Consider the following 18,541-nt stretch of genomic DNA (forward strand, 5'->3'; position numbering starts at 1 on the left):
ACAGCCTCCCCCTCACGGCCTCAGAAGGAACCCACCCTTCTGACATCTTGATCTTAGAATTTTAGCCCCTGGAACTGTGAGACAGTACGTTTCCTTTTTAAAAAAATATTTAGTGGTTCCCTGGTGGTGCAGTGGTTGAGAGTCCGCCTGCTGATGCAGGGGACACGGGTTCGTGCCCCGGTCTGGGAAGATCCCACGTGCCGTGGAGCGGCTGGGCCCGTGAGCCATGGCCGTTGAGCCTGTGCATCCGGAGGCTGTGCTCCGCAATGGGAGAGGCCACAGCAGTGAGAGGCCCGCATACCGCAAAAAAAAAAAAAATTATTTATTTTTGGTTGCATTGGGTCTTCGTTGCTGTGCACGGGCTTTCTCTAGTTGCGGCGAGTGGGGGGCTACTCTTTGCTGCGGTGCGCGGGCTTCTCATCGCAGTGGCTTCTCTTGTTGCAGAGCACGGGCTCTAGGCACGCGGTCTTCAGTAGTTGCGGCACACAGGCTCAGTAGCTGTGGCTCGTGGGCTCTAGAGCGCAGGCTCAGTAGTTGTGGCGCACGGGCTTAGTTGCACCCTGGCATGTGGGATCTTCCCGGACCAGGGCTGGAACCCATGTCCCCTGCATTGGCAGGCAGATTCTTCACCACTGCGCCACCGGGGAAGCCCAAGACAGTACATTTCTGCTGTTTATGCCATCTAGGTTGTGGTACTCTGATAGGGCAGCTCTGGGAAAAGAATAGTCTCATCCAGATTGAAGCTGCAAGTGTGGTAGAAATACAGCATGGGAATTCCTTTCTCCCTGCACTTCTGTGACCAAGTTGAAAGCTCCCTGCTGTAAGAAACTCCTGTGCTAACTGAAGAATGTCGTTCGCCCTCTGCCTCTACAAGAATGAAGTTACCAGCCACTGCAGTCGCTGACCTTTGACACACCCTGAAAGGAATTCAGGGCAGAGATCAGGAATGAGGCACTCTGAGCTCTGGAAAATCTGGCAGAACAGGCCTTCCAATAGTTAGATATTTTCAGGAGAAAATTTTATGAACCCAATTTCTTGCATCTTCTCATACCTATAAAAGCACTAAAATCACTAACGGAGATGTCAGCTCCTTGTGACTAGCAGCAGCCTTCTACCGATATGTGTGCTTGATTGCATGGACCCCCGTTACCAGAATCATATATTTGCTGACCTCCCCCCTACCTCTTCCGAGCAGCTCCTCCAAGCTATCTGAAAGCCGTCTCCTGGGCTATAGTCCTCAGTAAGCCCCAAATGAAACTGAACTCACAGCTCTCATGTTGCACGGTTTTTTTTTTTAAATAAATTTATTTTCTTTTATTTATTTTTGGCTGAGTTGGGTCTTTGTTACTGTGCGCGGGCTTTCTCTAGTTGCAGCAAGAGGGGGCTACTCTTCGTTGTGGTGCGCCAGCTTCTCATTGCGGTGGCTTCTCTTGTTGCGGAGCACGGGCTCTACACGTGCAGGCTTCATTAGTTGTGGTTCACAGGCTCTAGAGCGCAGGCTCAGTAGTTGTGGCGCACGGGCTTAGCTGCTCCGTGGCATGTGGGATCTTCCCAGACCAGGGCTCGAACCCATGTCCCCTGCATTGGCAGGTGGATTCTTAACCACTGCGCCACCAGGGAAGCCCTGTTGCACGGTTTCTGTTTTGTTTTTCAGTCGACACCTGTTACCTGTATTGTAGCAATACGAGGAAGGCAGGAACAGAAGGAGAGGCAGGGGTATTCTCAAGCTTTTAGACAAGGAGGATTGTATGTGAGCCACTCTGAACTTTGACGAGAGGCCTGGTGGAGTGGAAGAAGCTTGTGCTAGAGGGGCTGAAGCCTGGGTTCTGGTCTATGCTGTTCTCCTCTTGGTCTCAATTCCTGCATTTGTAAAATGGGCTGGGTCCTCTGAACCACTGGCTTTTCTGAGGGACTTTCTTCCCCATAGTAGATGCTCAGTAATATTTGTTTGCACTTTAGATTTACCCAGCGACTTTTGAGCAGGGGGGATGGTCACTTTTCCTTAAAGAGACAGGGAACTGACTTGATTAAGGCCTCGTTGCTGGTAAGAAAGAGCCACACCTCAAACTCACACTTTTTAACCATGTCCTGCTGCTCTGAGATCAGCAAGAACAGCAGCCACCCTTTTACCCAGCACATACTCTGTGTGATTTACCAGGCTAAGCATTTTACACGCAAGATCTTAATCTTCATTTAAACCAGCAAGGAAGGTATTATTATTCCTTTTTTACAGAAGAGGAAACCAAAACTCTGAAGGTTGGGTAACAGGCTCAAGGTCACACAACACAGTACGTGGCAGAGGTGAAGTTTCACCTCTTTCCAGGTGAAGTCTGGAGCCCATCCCCATTCTCTCAAGCACTTGCTACCACCTCTCTGCTCTTTTAAGATAAATTCTGAGCTGAAGGTGAAGATTGGGCCAGCAGGTCAGCAATCTAGTCTCTGACTGAGCGAAGTTCCGTGGGGTCAGTACCATATTTTCTTGAATGACAAAACCACGGTAGTCCACTTATTCGCATTTGCTACTCATTCACACTCTGACCATGAGCTCAACACTGGGTACTAATCCGAGGGCACAAAGTAAGGCTTTCCCCCCTCCTCATATCGAAGCAATACATGCTTATTGTGGAAAATTTGCAAAATACAAAAAAGTATAGTTCCTCAAAAAATTAAAAATAGAATTCCTATACGATCCAACAATTCCACTTCTGAATATATGCCCCCCAAAATTAAAAGCAGGGACTTGAACAGGTATTTGTACACTCACGTTCATAGCAGCATTATTTACAATTACTAAAAGGTGGAAGCAACCCATGTCCATCCATGGATAAATGGATAACAACAACAAAAATACAGACAATGGAATATTATTCAGCCTTAAAAAGGAAGGAAATTCTGACACATGCCATGGCAAAGATGAAGCTTGAAGACATTATGCTAAGTGAAACAAGCCAGCCACAAAAGGATAAATACTATATGATCCACTTATACGAAGTCCTAGAATAGGCAAATTCATAGAGAAGGAAAACCACTTTCCAGGGACTGGGGTAGGGGAGATTGCAGAGTTAGTGTTCAATGGGTACAGAATTTTGTTTTGCAAGATGAAAATTCTCTAGAGAGGGATGGTGGTGATGGTTGCACAAAACTGTGAACATACTTAATGCCACTGAACTGGACACTTGCTTAAAATGGTAAATTTTATGTTCTGTGTATTTTTACCACAAAATGTATAGAAAAACAGGGGAAAAAATCACCCATGACATTTCAGTGCAGCTCTATTGGTAGGCTGGCACAGTGTCTTCTGAGTCTTTTTCTAATTTTAGCCTTTTATAGGTCTTTCTTTACAGCTACCTCTCTCGTGCATTATTGGAAGATGTTTTTACATTGTTATAGGACCCAAAGGGGCCATTTTAAACTATGCCATCATATGTGAAGCCCTGATGTTTACACATATTATATTCCACGTTGTGGCCTGGTAGGCAAGACTGCTAGGAAAGACAAAACTCACAGAACACAATCATGGGGACTCTGGCTCTGAGGACCCTTAAGGTATCCTGCTTCCATTTCCTGCTGCTGAAGGATCATTGAGAGGTTATCACACTTCTGCTTAAAATTCTCCAACATCCAATCTCATAACTTGGGGACAGCTCATTCCGTTTTTGCAGTCACACTCGTCCAACCTACTCTCCTCATTTTACAGACAGAAAAAAAAAGGAAAGCCATAGACCTCACTCTCAGAAAGCAGATGTCTTCTCTAATTTGTGACTTTCTCTCCAAATAGTATTCTTTACAACAGGCTGCAAACTGGCAGTGCGTGGGGTAAACCTGACCGGTAGATGAATTTTATTTGGCACAAGTTTTACAAATCAAGATTTTTTTGGTAAAAGTCCAGAACTCCAGGTTCTGTTGAAATGTGAGAACTGACCACACTGGGCGGCATTTCCACTCGGCCAAGCTGGCAGCAGCTGCCCGGTACACGCTCTCTACCTTGCCAAAGTCCCCTGCACTCTGTTCTCTCCAAAGAGGCTCAGGTCTAATTTAGAAATCCCCACTGGCCCTGTAGCGTACAAGGTTGATCCCTGACTTTAAACTTTCAGATTGAGAAATGCGCTCAGGATCGGTTTCATTCATCACTGACAAGGCTGTGCCACCGACTGTGCTGGGGCACGCCCGCAGGGTCGGGCCTTAACCAGGCGTGAGGGCATCTGCACAGATCCGACGACCTTCCATTCAGGGCCGACTACTACCCGCGGACTACGGCCCAGCACCCAGGCCAGCACTGGCCTCCGGGTTCCGCTCCCGACTCGTCATACACCGGCAGGGCAGCAGGCTGGCCCCTGCGGAACGCCGCGTAGTCGTCGGTACCGCGCGCGGGCGACACCTACCTCGTCTGGCTGGTGAGGCACTCGGCAGGCGCCCAGTCGGGGCGGAATCGCACGGTTCCCACCAGCAGGCAGTGAAGCTGCGGGAGCTACCAGCCGGGAGGGCGGCACCCTCACCGCGTGGCCGGCGCTGCCATGGCGACGGCCCTCCCCGGGCCCCAAGCACCAGCACTCACGCCAGGGGTCTTGGAGCCCCGGCCTCGCTCAGCTGGAGCTCACGCATGCGCACCGACACCCAGGACCCCCTGATACCTGGCGGACATGGGTCGAACCACTGCGCGAAGGGGAGAGAGAACCTTGGAAAGGCTGAGAATGGATGGAAGGAGGAAGAAAAGGCCAAGATAGGACCCCAGATTGACTTGACTCTTAAGGTATCAAGGCCGTGGAATCCACCAGGGGCAGTGGGGTTGACGCTGACTCCGCTCCGAGGTTCTTCGTGACCTACTACCCCCTCCGCTTGTAATGGGTGGGCCCGGAAGGGCGGGCTCATGGAAGTTGCGCAGGCGCAGTGGGGCCGGCAGCATGGCGTCCAGGCCCAAGCGGCGTGCCTTGGACGGCGGGTTTTCGGTTCCGCGCGATGAGGACGAGGATGATGAACTCGAGGATGAGGACGAAGACAATGAAGACAGTGACGAAGAGGAGGATGAAGACGACGAGGTCGTCAATGAGGTGAGAAACACGCGCGACCCCGGTTTGGCTTATGTCTGGGAAAAAACTTTCCAACAACCAAAGCCATGTGAGTGTGTGAGCTGCTTGGAGTAGCGACTTCCCCGTACCTGAGGGTCCTTAAGCAGAAACTGGAGGTGAGAAAAGGTTCTCACTCAGGTTCCACTTCGGTCTTTTACATATTGCAGCCACAGAAAGTTATTTTTATAAGTCCTGTCCCGGCCGGGTGCGTGGGCCCTCCCACCGCCGCAACGGCGCCGTCCTCGGTGGCCTTTTTTAGTTCTCAGGCTAAAGCCCCAAATCCTTCTGGGCCGCCGGGGGCCCCGAGTTCATCCTCTGCCCTCCCCGCGCAGCTCCCCGCCGGGTTCGCGGTGCCTGCCTCCCTCATGGCGGCCGCCTTCCCGTTTCTCGAAGGCCAGCCTCCTTCTCCTCTCTGCGCGCTGCGTTTTTCCTGCAGTGTTTTCCCTTCCTTGGTCAGATCTCAACTAAGCTGTCTTTTCTGCTCCTCAGACCAAGTCCTAGTGATATGTTCTGCTAGAACTGGCTCCTACCGTACAGCCTGGCATTAGAGGTAGTTAACACTTGTTGAATGAATAATTAGGACGGAAAGGTCCTGAAGACCCCGGAATGGCTAATAGGTAGCCCTGAACTTAACACCCGCCGGGCAGAGTTGGTAATTTATGCCCCTGATCCTAATCTTTGCCATTTCTCTAAATGTTACCTGAAAACTGGGTTCACCTCTTGGTGGGTGATCGAGCCAGTAAGCACAACCAAGCTGCAGATTAGAAGGAGGAAGGATTTCTTACTTGCAGCAGAAGTAAGGAGAACACCGGGGGTCTTTCCCCAAGCAGTGTCTCCCCCAAACAGCAGCGCTGCTGTTTTAAGCTAAGGGTACGTGCATATTCATGAGGGGGCTTGAGCAGAGGCGAATTCAGCATAAAATTGGGGCAAAGGTCAACGGAGTCCAAGCTTTAGCTGATTGAAGTCTGGAGGGTCAGCATCATCATTCGGTCCTCCACCTGGGTGGGGGCCTTAGTTCCTGCAGAACTCAGATATTACGGATATCATTTGAGGAGGAGCTAGGACCCTCTTATGTCAAGAAAGCCATTCCTGGTTCTTTTTCTCAGGGACCCTCGAACGTATCTGCTTACGTAAATGGTTGCCAAATTCACCAGCTGCTCAAATCCAAAACCCGAAAGTTAACTGTAATTCCTCCCTTTTCCTCATCCCGCATCAGTAAATTCTGTTGGCTTTACCTTCAGTATCCAGACGTTTCTCATCAGTGATTCTGCAACGGTCAAAGTCCACCCTTCCACCATCTCTTGCCTGGACTTCTGTAGTAACTTTTAACTGGCATGCCTTTTCCCGTTCTTGTTCCCCTACAATCTCTCCTCCACCCACAGCAGAAAGATCTTTTGAAAATGTAGGTCTACGGACTTCCCTGGCTGTGCAGTGGTTAAGATTCCTCGCGCTTCCATTGCAGGGGGCATGGGTTTGATCCCTGGTCTGGGAACTAAGATCCTGCGTGCCGCACTGCGCGGCCAAAAAGAAAAAATGTAGATCTGTTCTCACTTCCCTGCTCTGACCGCTCCAATGGCTTCCCATTTCATTTGTATGAAAATCCAAAGTCCTCATGGTTATTGGACAGAGAGACAGCTAATATGGCGGGATCAGAATAAGGAAGAGGGTGATGGGGGAATAAAGTCAGAGATAAACATGAGCAGGGCAAGCATGGGTGCAGGATTAGTGCTGTGATTGTGGTGTGGGTATATAATATATTTTCCGTGGAACAGAGCTTTCCCTTACAAAGCAGCTCTTTACTTTGACCCCTTGCCTTAAATGCGGTCTCACTGTTTTTTATTTAGATCTTTAACTGGCTTTTGCTAACTTCGGGTTATAGAACTCAGCGCTTCTTGCGTTAACATGGATAATCTATCAGTTTGCCAGTGGTTGGAAATTTGTGTAGTAACCATCACTGATGATAGTGTAAGAAAATAGGCACTTACATATACTGCTGGTGGGACTATAAATTGAGGCACCCTTTTTGGAGGGCCATTTGACAACATCAGAACTTTAAAATGTGTATAAATCCTCTGATTCAGTAATTCTGCTTGTGAGAATTTACCCTCCAGCAATAATAGTAATACTAATAATACATGATTTAGGATCCTCAAGGACTGATCTTATTTAGCACTTAAAAGCCTTTAAGTTTTTTTTTTGGAGTGAAGTAATCCTTACATTTATTTATGGAATATTTCAGTGGCATTGCGTCTTAGAGTCTGTTATTGTTGTTTTACAGAGATAGATCAGGGAGCCTCGCTACACACACCTTTCAGTTACTTGTACTCACCATATTTCCTCCTGCCTCAGGGCCTTTGTCTGTGCTGTGCCAGGAACTCTCTTTACTGGTCCTAGGTTCCCAGCTCAAGTGTCACTTCTCTAAGGGAAGCCTTTCCTGAATTTCCAACCTCCTATTTCTTAAGCTGTTATAGCACCGTTCACCTGTGTTTTATAGCATGCATAGTTGTAAGCCTATATTTATTTCCACGACTATTTCCTTAATGTCGGTATTCTCACCTAAACCATAAGCTCCAGGAGGGCATGATCATTCATGTCTACTTTGCTCACCTTTTTATCTTGAGTGCCTGGCACAGTGCTTGGTACAGAGGGGTACTCAGTAAATTCATGCCCAGTGAATGAAGCGTGGCCTCAAATCCATGGGCTGAATCAAGCTCTAGGCAATGCCAAGGACTTTTGAAGTGATTTTGTTCTTTGCTCACTCTTACTGCAGTCAGGTAAATAATAATTTCTCATTTGCTTTATCCAGAACAGACTTTCTCAACATCAAAACTAGGTCACTCTGAATGCTTTGTTCTTCTCAGGCTTTTGTTTCAAATGAGGAGATGGTGTGAAGGTGCTTTGTCATCTGTGCAGATGGCAGTCTTGGCAATGTTTGCTTATTTTGAAGCCTAGGCAGTTATAGTTCTTTTGGTAACATTTTCTTCTTCTTGTCCTTTTTCTGGCATGTTCCATAGATGGAGATAGAGCCAAAAAGAATGAGGTGGGGAGGGAACATAATGCCTGAATTATCTTAGCGAGTTGTGTCTGATGACCTATTTTGTGTGTCATTTACAGGAAGTGAATATTGAATTCGAAGCTTATTCTATCTCAGATAACGATTACGACGGAATTAAGAAATTACTGCAGCAGGTATTGTCTTTTATTCATTACACATGGATTTGCTCTTCTAAGAAATTCCAGGCCATTCGATATAAGTTCTGTCAGATTTCATTATTTCTATTTTAGAATTCCCATTCCTACCCTCTCCACTTTGCCTGGAAGGAAGAATTGTTTTCTTTTCCAGGGCTAACTCCCCTATTTGTGCCTGTGCTCCCAGACCCCTTCCTTTGATTAAAATATTTAAGTATTCTGTGTTCTAAAATACTCTCCCTTTCATATTTTAATTACTTGAGCTATTCTGTTTTTCTCTAATTCATTTCTAAGCTTTGTGGGGTTAAAGGAATTCTCACATAATGGCCCTGTCACTGATTCCACCATCTGGTGCCACAAGCAGCAGGCTTGCTGCTTCTCCGTATTCCTTTACCCCACATAAGATGGCTTTGGTTCGCCACCCTTCAGAGCCTCCGGTGTCCAGTCCACCCTCCTTCCCTCTCTTCTCCTCCCTGTCCGCTCCTCTCCCCAAGACCCCCTGTATTACCACCGGCTCTGCCTCGTCTCAAATTTCTGTTCCTTGACTGCTTTGATTTGCTCTGGCTTTTCTTTCCTCTTGGGATTGCTTTTCTGGGTCATCTTCCTGGTCAAATCATTGAAATTTCATTATTTTTATTTGAATATGGAAATTAGAAGTTTTATTAGAAATCATACTTTGGTTTTATTTTTTTTAGGTTTTTTTTTAATAGATTTATTTTTATTTATTTATTTACTTTTGGCTACGTTGGGTCTTCATTGCTGCGTGCAGGCTTTCTCTAGTTGCGGCGAGTGGGGGCTACTCTTCGTTGCAGTGCGCGGGCTTCTCATTGCGGTGGCTTCTCGTTGAGGAGAGTGGGCTCTAGGCGTGCAGGCTTCAGTAGTTGTGGATCTCGAGCTCAGTAGTTGTTGCACACGGGCTCAGTAGTTGTGGCTCGCAGGCTCAGTAGTTGTGGCGCACAGGCTTAGCTGCTCCGTGGCATGTGGGATCTTCCCGGACCAGGGCTCAAACCCATGTCCCCTGCATTGGCAGGTGGATTCGTAACCACTCTGCCACCAGGGAAGTCCCATACTTTGGTTTTAATTTAAAATATATTTTTTTTCTCCTCTTAGCTTTTCCTAAAAGCTCCTGTGAACACTGCAGAACTAACAGATCTCTTAATTCAACAGAACCATATCGGGAGTGTGATTAAGGTAAGCAGGACAGTTGTGTTTATTCTGATTAAATTAGTTCTTTATCCTAAGTTCCTCCTGTTTTATAGCAAGTAGGCCAAAAACTCAAATTGGAAAGTATCACTGGTTAGAAGGCCATCTCAGCAATTCAGGGTTATTAAATGCAGTGATCTAGGTTGTGGCAGCGGATAGGGAGAGAAGTGGGCTGATTCAGAAGATATTGGGGAGGTGAAATACGACGGGGCTTAATGAATGGTTGGGTCTGAGAGTGAGTGGAAAAGGAGTTGAGGATGATACCCTAGTGTCTGGCTGGAGAACCAAGGTAGCAAGCATGGAGGAGGATCAGGTTAAGAGGGGAACACGAGCTTGGATTTGTACACTTTGCGTTTGATTTGCCTGTGATACATGCAAATGAGATGTTGCGCAGCAGCTGGAGACTGGGGCATTTTCAGCACATAAATGGTCACTGAAGTTGTGGGAGTAGTTGAAGTTGTCCAGGGAGGGCAGGGACAGAGTCTGGTCATAACAGCGTTAGTTGGGGGGATGAGCTAAGTGGCAGAACCTGCCAAGGAGACTCAGGAGTGACAGGAGAGGGAAAAGGGGGAAAGCCTCCAGTGGTGTCATGCAAAGCAGGGGGTGGCACTTGGAGGAGGAGGGAGCAGGCCTGGGACGAATCGCGCCTCTGCGTGTACTCTCCGCTGGCTCTACGTTTCTTCTGCTGCCTGACAGACTGCCCTGCAGCTTCGAGTCAGGACAGCAACAGTACTCTGGCCCGTGACTCTGCACTTTGGACAGAGCTCAGTGAGGACAGCTCGTATTCGCTCCGGGAACATTAGCTGCAGAGGCTCAGCGCGGGGCTGGCGGATTTCCTTGCAAGATGGTTCACTCCTGTGTCTCTGTTGGGAGCCCAACTGGAACCATGGGCCTCAGTCTCTGTAGTGTGGGCCTCCCTACCCAAGAGAGCCAGGCAGAAGTGCAGAGCATCTTATGTTACCGGGTGATTTCCACCATTCATTTGATCAGCAGACATGATGGCCTGTGCAGGTCCAAGGGGAGGGCACGTGGATCGCCCCCCTCAGTGGGAGGCGTGTCTAGGTCCCTTTGTCAGAAGAGAATGTGGGATAGGAAAAATCGCTTCAGCCTTCTGTGGAAAATGCAGTCTGCACGGTGACCTTCATCTTTCTCCGCGGGCATCTCTGACGATGAGGATGGTGCCTGCTTCGTAGGTGTGGGGGGGTGGTGAACGGGAGAAGATGCTTAGAACAGCATCTGGCGCACGGCTTGTACTCTGTATGCGTAACTGTCCCCGCTGAAGTCTTTTTTTCTATTCCCAGCACCTATCGTCTAGCTTATTGTAAAAAAGCAAAATAAACAACTCCACCTCGGTCTAAGGTTCCATCCACTCAAACGACCTCACCTTCAGCCACCTCACTTGGCTTTCAAAGCCAAAATTCTTGAAAGATATTTTGCATTTGATTTCCACCTCCTCTCCTAAACACCTTAATCTGGCTTTTACCCCCAACACTCTCCCGATGTCCTGAAACTGATGGGATCACCAACATCTTCATTACTAAATACAACAGACGCTTTTCAGACCTGCTGCCAACATTCAGAACCTGTAGCACACAACGTCAGGAAGATGAGAGGGTGACACCTTGGTAGCATCCCTTTATTAGCGCGTGGGGAGAAGCAGCTGCCTGCTCTGTGATCAGACACACGTGAGCTCTAGCTGATTAGTGTCCTGAGACCTGATGCATACCGATGAGAAGCAGTTGCTTTTATTTTTGAAAAAGCTTATTCTCTAGTCGGGGGATTCAGCCTTTCATCGGATAATTACACAAATAAGTCTAAATTACAATTATGGCTTCCTTGGCTTCCACAGAGACACCTGAGGTGTCCCAGGGACCCAGGCTTCTTGTTCCTAGGACAGGGACTGCCAGAGCCTTCTCTGGAGGCTTTGGAACTGGGGGGATTTGGACTCTTCTAGAGAAGGCGATTCCGAGGGAAGGGGAGGTGGGCTGGGGACTGCGTGTGCGTGGCTGGCGCGAGGCTGGAGTCTCAGGGCCCGGGTGTCGTGCAGCGGGTTGCTCAGAACTCGGCTGCCACGAAGAATTGTGTTGAGTGAAGAGGCCCGGGAGAGGGAAGGAGTGGGCTGGGAGTGGCAGGCCTCGGGCCAGGCCGGGGCGGGGCGGCGGGTGGTGGTGGGGGGGACGGGGGCGGGGCCCGCGCCACGGAGCAGCGGCGGCCGGCGGGGCGCGCCTGGCAGCCTGTCCAGGGGGAGGAAGGCCGAGTGGGTTCCGGGGTGCTCGTTGCTTTTCATCGACGGGGGGTTTGGGAGTCTCAGGGCTTCACACTGGGGGGCCTTCTTCCTGCCCCGGCTTTCCGTCCGTCAGCACCACGCAAGTTTTGCCACGGTGGCCGGGGGTCCTCTGACGTGCACGGAGGCTGCCGTGCTGCTCTCGGAGGATCAGGGCGGGTCCACGCAGTACGTTCTTCTGCGCTCCTCTCCCCTCTCCTCCAAGAGCCAACGTGCCCTTGGTCCTCTCGCCGGGACTGCGTCAGTCTCTCCTGAGCTGCCTCGGCGCCCTGCTGCGTTGCTGAGCTCGAGGCCTCTCTCCCGCGTCTGGCAGCCGCTCTGGCGGTGACCCAGGCCTTCGGGGCCTCGCCGCAGCCGCCCCCCCCCTTCGTGTTCCCGCACCGCCAGCTTCAGTGGAAGTGTTCTGCTGTGAAGCCTGGTTGCCCCTTCGCCTGAGGCCCCCTCCGTGGCACCGTCAGCTTGGATCCGGGAGCCGCGTTCTCCCTCGCCGGCCTCCGGGGAGCCCAGGCCCCTCGCGCAGCTCTGTCTGCTTCGATTTCCGCCCCACGGGCAGGCTCCGCTCCGCTCTCTGTTCCTGCCCTGAGGCCCCGGCCACCGGGGGGCGCTCTGGCGCTGCCGACCGCACCTGGCTGAGCCCGTGGTGCTGGTGACGCTTCGCACAGAACAAGTTCAGGGACAGACGGGCCGTCCTGGGTCCCTGCTGTCCTTCGGTGGAAGAGCAGCAGCCTCATTTTATTTCATTCATTCAGCGCTTGTTCCCCAAGGACTTAGTCTGGCCTGGCTCTGTGCTGGGGGCCGGGGATGCTGCCAGAGGAGTTTACAGCTGGGACGAGCAAACAACCAACAGGTAAAAGAAAATGTGGACTATGTGTCGAGTCGAGTACAGCTGAGCCAGGAAGTTCAAGGTGGAGTCAAGCATCTCACTCTTAGTTCTGTTTTCTCGATTCCTCATTTCCTCTCTTGCCCTCGTTTTCTTCTCTCCTACCCGTGCACACGGAGGCATTGCTCCCCTTCCCCAGTGGTGGGGACCGGCCGGTGGTCAGGAAGCATGCGTTTTAGGTGAGACAGTGTGGTGGACACACAGAGAAACAAGGCTGGGCTGGCTCCAGCCAGACCGCTTAGAAAACAGACTAAAATGGTTTCCTTCATGAGGTCTTATCTGTTCTGGATTTATAAGACATTGAGGAAAATGTCTTAAGAGTCTAGTAAAAAGAAATTTAGAGCAGAAGATCATCCAGAATGTAAGAAGAGGACAGAATCAAGGGAGGTAAAGTGATGTGAACAAGACCACACAATTTTAGCCCACGGTGCTTTTCTGAGGTGATGACAGTAAAACAAAGTTATCGTTTGAAAAGTGGAAAGATAAACGAGGCCTGGATTCCAAGACTTGGTGTTGCACTTCTTTCCAACCAAATATAAAGTTAATTTTTTTTTCTTTTTAAAATAGCAAACGGATGTTTCAGAAGACAGCGATGACGATGTGGATGAAGATGGGATTTTTGGCTTCATAAGCCTTTTAAATTTAACTGAAAGGAAGGTGGGTTTCCCTGACTGGCATCAGAATAGTTATTCCTTAGGCCAAACCCTCAGGAGTTAATTTTATTTAATGCATGATAAAAGTATCTTTTATATCAGACCATGATATTAACTATAAATATGTGTGCTCTTGTGAAATCTTATTGTAATCCTTTTTTCAGTATGAAGGTGTTTTTGTTTTCCTTTGAATACTCTGTACCCAGTTAAAGTCATTTACTGCCTGTGGTATAGAGAATCGTCACCTGGCTTTTCAGGAATGGGTGTCCTGATGTTGGTGTTGACACAGGAGGTGTTTTGCTGTCTCTGCAGCTGTTTTGATTTCTGAAGTTGAGGACACTTACTGACATTTATCTGTATTTTCATTCGTTACTTTTTATTGACTCATTGATGAGTTCTAATAAACAACCAGCAGCTTCCCCTCCTTAGAATAAGATGCAGGCTATACTTTATCGTAATTTTTAATTGAACTTTTCCAGTTACTTCCATTTGTCTTTATGAGATGGATTAGAATTTCCATCCCAGCATGTCTGAGTGTTAGTGTAACCTTCTCTGACCCTTGATTATGGGATGGTAAATAACCAGGTGTAGTTACTTTAGAGAAATACTTACGCAATCAACACTGACGACATATAAGGTTTTAAAGGTGTTGGCAGAAAACTGCCCTTACCTGTAAGATAAAAAGTGATAGCTCTCACTTTGGAGTTTTCTCCTGTAAGTGATGGCCTGTAATAAAAAGTGAGCCTTCTCTTTGCTTTCTAGGGTACCCCGTTTGCTGAACAAATTAAAGAGTTTATTTTACGCCTCTGCGAGAAGAACTGTGAAAAGAATATGGTTGAACAGCTGGACAAGCTTTTCAATGATGCCACCAGGCCTGTGGGCTTTCTGCTGAGTGAAAGATTCATTAACATTCCTGCACAGATAGCGCTGCCCATGCACCAACAGCTTCAGTAAGACACTTTGGAAGATGCCTTTGAACGGTAGTTCTTTCCCCAAGTGGATTCAGAAATGTGCTTCAAATGGCATGTTTTGGTATAGAAAGAGTTCTGCCCTTGGTTTAAGCATGAGTGATGAGAGTGCCTGTGAGATGCATGCATTATTAATAATTGGCTTTTTAAAAGAGTTTTAATTACTTAGGAATATTGTGATAGTAGGCTTAATAATCTTAGAGATTTAAGTGGTATAAAAATTGTTGAGTTTCATATAGACTTTTTATCTCCATTTGACTAAAGCTTTTAATCCTCTTCACAGATAGATTTCTGTAACACAAATAAAATATTGAATAATTACAACAATAACAAACAGTACAACTCCTAAATTCCACTGGGATATTTTATGACTAATGCAACCATGGTCCTGATACTGCATCTCTGGCTTCTCAGGGTTTGTTATTTTTTTAATTCAGGAGTTTTAAGTTTACAAGAATATTTTAAATGTAAGAAGGGCTAAGAATTGGCATCGCCCGTGCTTTGAAATAGAGGAGGATAAAATTACAGGCAGGCCCTCAGGCTTTACGGAATATTATTTCTCAGAGGTCACAGCACTTCTTTGTGATCTCCCTGGAAATAGTTGGTGCGAATGTAACTACAGTCTGAAGGCCTTTCGGTTTCCCATTTTTCCTTCAGAGACACATCGCTTTTTAGTTTTACTCTCATACCCTCAGCTGATACTCACATTGTACTTCTGGGGCCCAAGCGTGTTTTGTTTTGCGTTGTCTTTTTTCTGATCAGCTGGAGCTCATGTCTGTTTGGTTTCAGGAGAGCGTGATCTGCTTTCTCCTGATCCTCTATTGAAGAAAGCTGCAGAGGGTTGTTCTGAGTTTCTTTACATTTTTGTTTAGTCAGATGCACAGGGTTATTGTATGATTTAAAGAAAGGAAGAAAAGAATTAAAGGCTTCATTGCTATCTCATTGACTGTGGTAGTTTGAGGCATCTGTCTGGCCGTTCCTGCAGGAGGTCAGAAATGAGTCCCAGATGTGGTGATTGGAGATTGTAGTGGTCATATGCTGTAATGGCATTGGTCATGGCCGTGTGCCTTTGTGTGCTTCAGTTAAATGTTTGTTGTTTTAGAAAATCCAGATTCTTAGGTATTTTTAACAGAGCAGTGATGTGTGAACTTGAGATTCCTCTGTTAGTTGCTGTGTCTCCACAGCTCAGAGCATAATCTGAGAGTCATCGTACCATTTATTATAAAAGGCGCTGCCACAATCAATTGAATGTGCACCTGGATACATAAAGAAAACTCGCTGCTTTAGAAGCATCCAGATCTAATGTCTGTCCGTTAAGCCTGCGTCCCAGCAGAACCCAGAGAAGAGGCCTCACCGGTTTTCTCTGTGCTCTGCTTTGTTGATGGATCTCGCCTCACCCATCAGCCAAACCTTGTGTGTGTGTATGCCTCGTAGGAAAGAACTAGCAGAGGCGCACAAAACGAACAAGCCATGTGGGAAGTGTTCCTTCTACCTTCTGATTAGCAAGACGTTTGTGGAAGCAGGAAAAAGCAATTCCAAAAAGAAACTGAGCAGCCAAAAGAAAGATGAGTTAATGTTTGCAAATGCAGAAGAAGAATTTTTCTATGAGGTAAGCCCATCGTGTTCCATCTCTTTGTTTAGATGTAAATAAGGATTTTCTTGATAATAATCAGGATTTATTGCTCTCCCATTTTATGTCAAAGTCCTTCTGTTTTTAAACTTCTGTATCTACAGCAGCTAGGAGCTAGTAACACAGTGAGAGTGGGGAGGAGGTGATTACCATGCTGACGACATGCTTACTGTGAGATCTTTATTCTCAAACCGCTCTGGGAGGTGAACATCAGCCTGTGTGCACAGATGGGGGACGTTGAGTCCAAGGGAGCTTGGAGCCACTATCTGGTCGGTGTGGAGGACGGGGTGGACCCTGCTCTCCCGGTGCTGGCTAATGTGCCGCCCTGTGCCCTTAGTCCTGGAGGCCACCCCATTGGTGGGATTTCTAGCACTTTCTCCCTGTAAAAGCTTGTGCTGTGACGGACAACCAGATAGCAGAGCATGTTACTTTCTTATGCTGCCTTCCTCTCAAAAATGTTAAATACATCTCTGAGGAGGACATATTTTCCTGGATTGGATGATATCACTTATTTTAAGGTGTCCACTAAAGACTAAAGCACTATACATTCAGCTCTGCCCTTGTTTTTCGGGAAGTAAATAAGTGAAAATTAAATTTTTAAAAATGTGTGCCTCGGCACTTCAGGCAGACCATGTCAGGGACGTGTGTAACGGGTGTTTTAAGATGGGCTGGTTACGCGCACCTGCCTGTCTTCACACAACAGCTTTATGCTGAGGAAGCAGCTGGGACAGTGGGTAAGACCAGCATTTAAAGATGATTCTTCTCATTAACTGTCAAATTTTATGAGTCTTAATTTCACTTGTGTATCATGAGATTATTTTGAGAATCAAATGAGATCATGAATATGAGCGACTTCAGAATTGTAAACAGTAGTAGTGTTACTATTACTTAGCTGCTTGTTCCCCTCTTAGAAATGGAACACTTCTATCCATACTCCTCATGTAAGTTAGAAATCTATTTGGTGAGTGTTTTATAACGTCTGCCTGACTGTCCCATTTGAGCTTCCTTGATTCTGTGTTTTGCTTCCTTTAGCTGTCAGTCTTATTACATATGCCAAACGTAGTATTTTTTGTTATCAATTAAGTGAGTTTTGCCTTTAGCTTGTCTGAACTTTAAATTTATGGTTCTTTGGTTTAGAAGGCAATCCTGAAGTTCAACTACTCAGTGCAGGAGGAGAGCGACACGTGTCTGGGAGGCCGATGGTCCTTTGATGATGTACCAATGAAGCCCCTGCGAACTGTGATGTTAATTCCAAGCGACAAAATGAATGAAATCATGGATAAACTGAAGGAATATCTATCTGTCTAACCCATTTCCCATGGACAGTGGTGGGCTTGTTTTTGTAAAAATTACCAGAAGACTTAGTGGAGATTTACTGAAAAACTCATGACTTTATTCAGATTAAGGTCCTCTACAAAAAGTAGGGTTCTGTCACCCGTGTCTGTGACACATTTACAAAATACCTTTGCTTTTTAAGATTTTGGTCAAATTGAGAATGGTTGATTAAAAACTTTTCCAATAAGAAGAAAAACATGGAGTAGTAATTCAATAAAAACTTCTATTTTTAGTTGTTAAATAATATGCAAAAAGTTTTATTCTTTTCAAGACTATCCTTTGCAGGGTATGACATCCATCTTCACGTCATGTCTGCACGTCACTCCAGTGGACCAGCTGTTGGGCTGCCTTTGGGATATTTATTGCACATCAGGTTTTGTGTAGAAGGTTCTTGAGAGTCACTGTATAGTGCATCTTTGTTCAGTAGTTTCAGGGCACTTCTCACACATTTTCTGTTCCTTTTTCATTGTTGAAATGGGTGATAGGTGATCCATCACTTGCTGTAGAATATCCTTACTTTCACTAGGAGGCAGATTACTGAAATAGTATTGTGGTGCCAATTGCATAAATCTGTTTAAAACAAAATATTATTATTTTTGGTGAGAGGTACCAAACATGAGTGGACGCTTCCCAGGCCTGGAGAATCTGCTTGTAGAATTTTGATTAGTGTGAACTTCTCAGTGGCTTGGTCTGCCTTTGTAGAATGAATACTTTCTGTGGTTTACATGGAAACAATCCAATTGCATTTCTAGGATAAGTTGGGTCCTCTAGGGTCATGCCACACAGCGGAAGTGACACCCCCACTCTCATCACCGGGGGGAACGGGTACTTCCCCCAAGGCCCATCACAGTTTTGCGACAGGTCAGATCAGATGCTTGGGAGAACTCTGGGTGCATAAGAGGGAGTATCTGCATCTCATACTACACCATGTCCATTTGCTGAAGCTGGACACACCTGTAGTTACTCCTGGTTCCTGCCTAGAACATCACACTGCCCAAGTGGTAGTGGTACCTTCACAGTGGGTCCGGCATCTGCAGCAGCCTCTGAGGCTAGTCTCCATTCTCACTGCTGTCCCTATAGCCATTCACTTAGCAGCCAGAGGGATCTTTAAGATATATGGAGAAGAGGTTACCCTTGCTTAAAACGGAGTCTCCAATTGCTTTGTACTGCACTTAGGATCAACTCCAAACTCTTTACGTGGCCCATACCCTACACCTCTGCTACCTGCCTGTCTTCAACCTGGCCTCCACCCCTTCTCTTCCCCACTTGCTCCAGTCTTAGTGGCCTGTCTGTTTTGAGAGGTTGCTATGCTCAAGGTCTGCACCTGCTGGCC

The 18,541-nt window shown here is 47.2% G+C and overlaps 3 protein-coding genes across 17 annotated transcripts in view; 1 reads left to right on the top strand and 2 right to left on the bottom strand.

Annotated features, from left to right (window-relative positions):
- The window catches only part of UROS (uroporphyrinogen III synthase), a 34,026-nt gene extending 29,271 nt beyond the window's left edge, over nt 1–4,755 (bottom strand). For 3 of the 11 annotated variants that reach the window (XM_027112928.1, XM_027112929.1, XM_027112922.1), the window contains exon 1: nt 4,383–4,599. The gene's annotated coding sequence lies outside the window, so the exon portion shown is untranslated. Of the gene's footprint in view, nt 1–4,382; nt 4,606–4,631 lie in introns of those variants that run through there. The other 8 variants (XR_003433966.1, XM_027112921.1, XM_027112930.1 and 5 more) reach the window with 5 other exon arrangements.
- A 44-nt stretch (nt 4,756–4,799) lies between these two features.
- On the top strand, nt 4,800–17,452 carry BCCIP (BRCA2 and CDKN1A interacting protein). Of its 3 annotated transcripts, XR_003433965.1 has the most exons (8): nt 4,848–5,048; nt 8,181–8,255; nt 9,366–9,446; nt 13,190–13,279; nt 14,038–14,225; nt 15,678–15,852; nt 16,445–16,607; nt 17,011–17,118. XR_003433965.1 is itself a non-coding variant. In XM_027112920.1 (7 exons), exons 1-7 carry the CDS (start codon nt 4,842–4,844, stop codon nt 16,017–16,019), a joined length of 858 nt encoding a protein of 285 aa, XP_026968721.1. In that variant the 5' UTR covers nt 4,800–4,841; the 3' UTR covers nt 16,020–16,438. The 3 variants fall into 3 exon arrangements, 2 of the variants coding, with proteins under 2 accessions (XP_026968721.1, XP_026968720.1); XM_027112920.1 differs by lacking the exons at nt 16,445–16,607; nt 17,011–17,118 and adding an exon at nt 15,978–16,438 and having other exon boundaries at nt 4,800–5,048; XM_027112919.1 differs by lacking the exon at nt 16,445–16,607 and having other exon boundaries at nt 4,866–5,048; nt 17,011–17,452.
- DHX32 (DEAH-box helicase 32 (putative)) overlaps nt 17,245–18,541 on the bottom strand; it is a 51,082-nt gene continuing 49,785 nt past the window's right edge. For all 3 annotated transcript variants that reach the window (XM_027112915.1, XM_027112917.1, XM_027112916.1), the window contains one exon: nt 17,245–17,778. In XM_027112915.1, the coding sequence (XP_026968716.1) occupies nt 17,607–17,778 (172 nt within the window). In that variant the 3' untranslated portion in view covers nt 17,245–17,606. The remainder of the gene's footprint in view (nt 17,779–18,541) is intronic.

This window comes from Aethalodelphis obliquidens, unplaced genomic scaffold (assembly GCF_003676395.1).
Source record: "Aethalodelphis obliquidens isolate GAN/ISIS:26980383/991018 unplaced genomic scaffold, ASM367639v1 scaffold11, whole genome shotgun sequence".
Taxonomy (NCBI): Eukaryota; Metazoa; Chordata; class Mammalia; order Artiodactyla; family Delphinidae; genus Aethalodelphis; species Aethalodelphis obliquidens.

Excerpts from the sequence above, each read along its gene's own strand:
- BCCIP (XM_027112919.1), top strand. The coding sequence starts at position 4,902 with ATGGCGTCCAGGCCCAAGCGGCGTGCCTTGGACGGCGGGTTTTCGGTT. Across the intron at positions 5,049-8,180 it reads ACGACGAGGTCGTCAATGAG|GAAGTGAATATTGAATTCGA; the intron begins GTGAGAAACACG and ends TGTCATTTACAG. Across the intron at positions 13,280-14,037 it reads TAAATTTAACTGAAAGGAAG|GGTACCCCGTTTGCTGAACA; the intron begins GTGGGTTTCCCT and ends TTTGCTTTCTAG.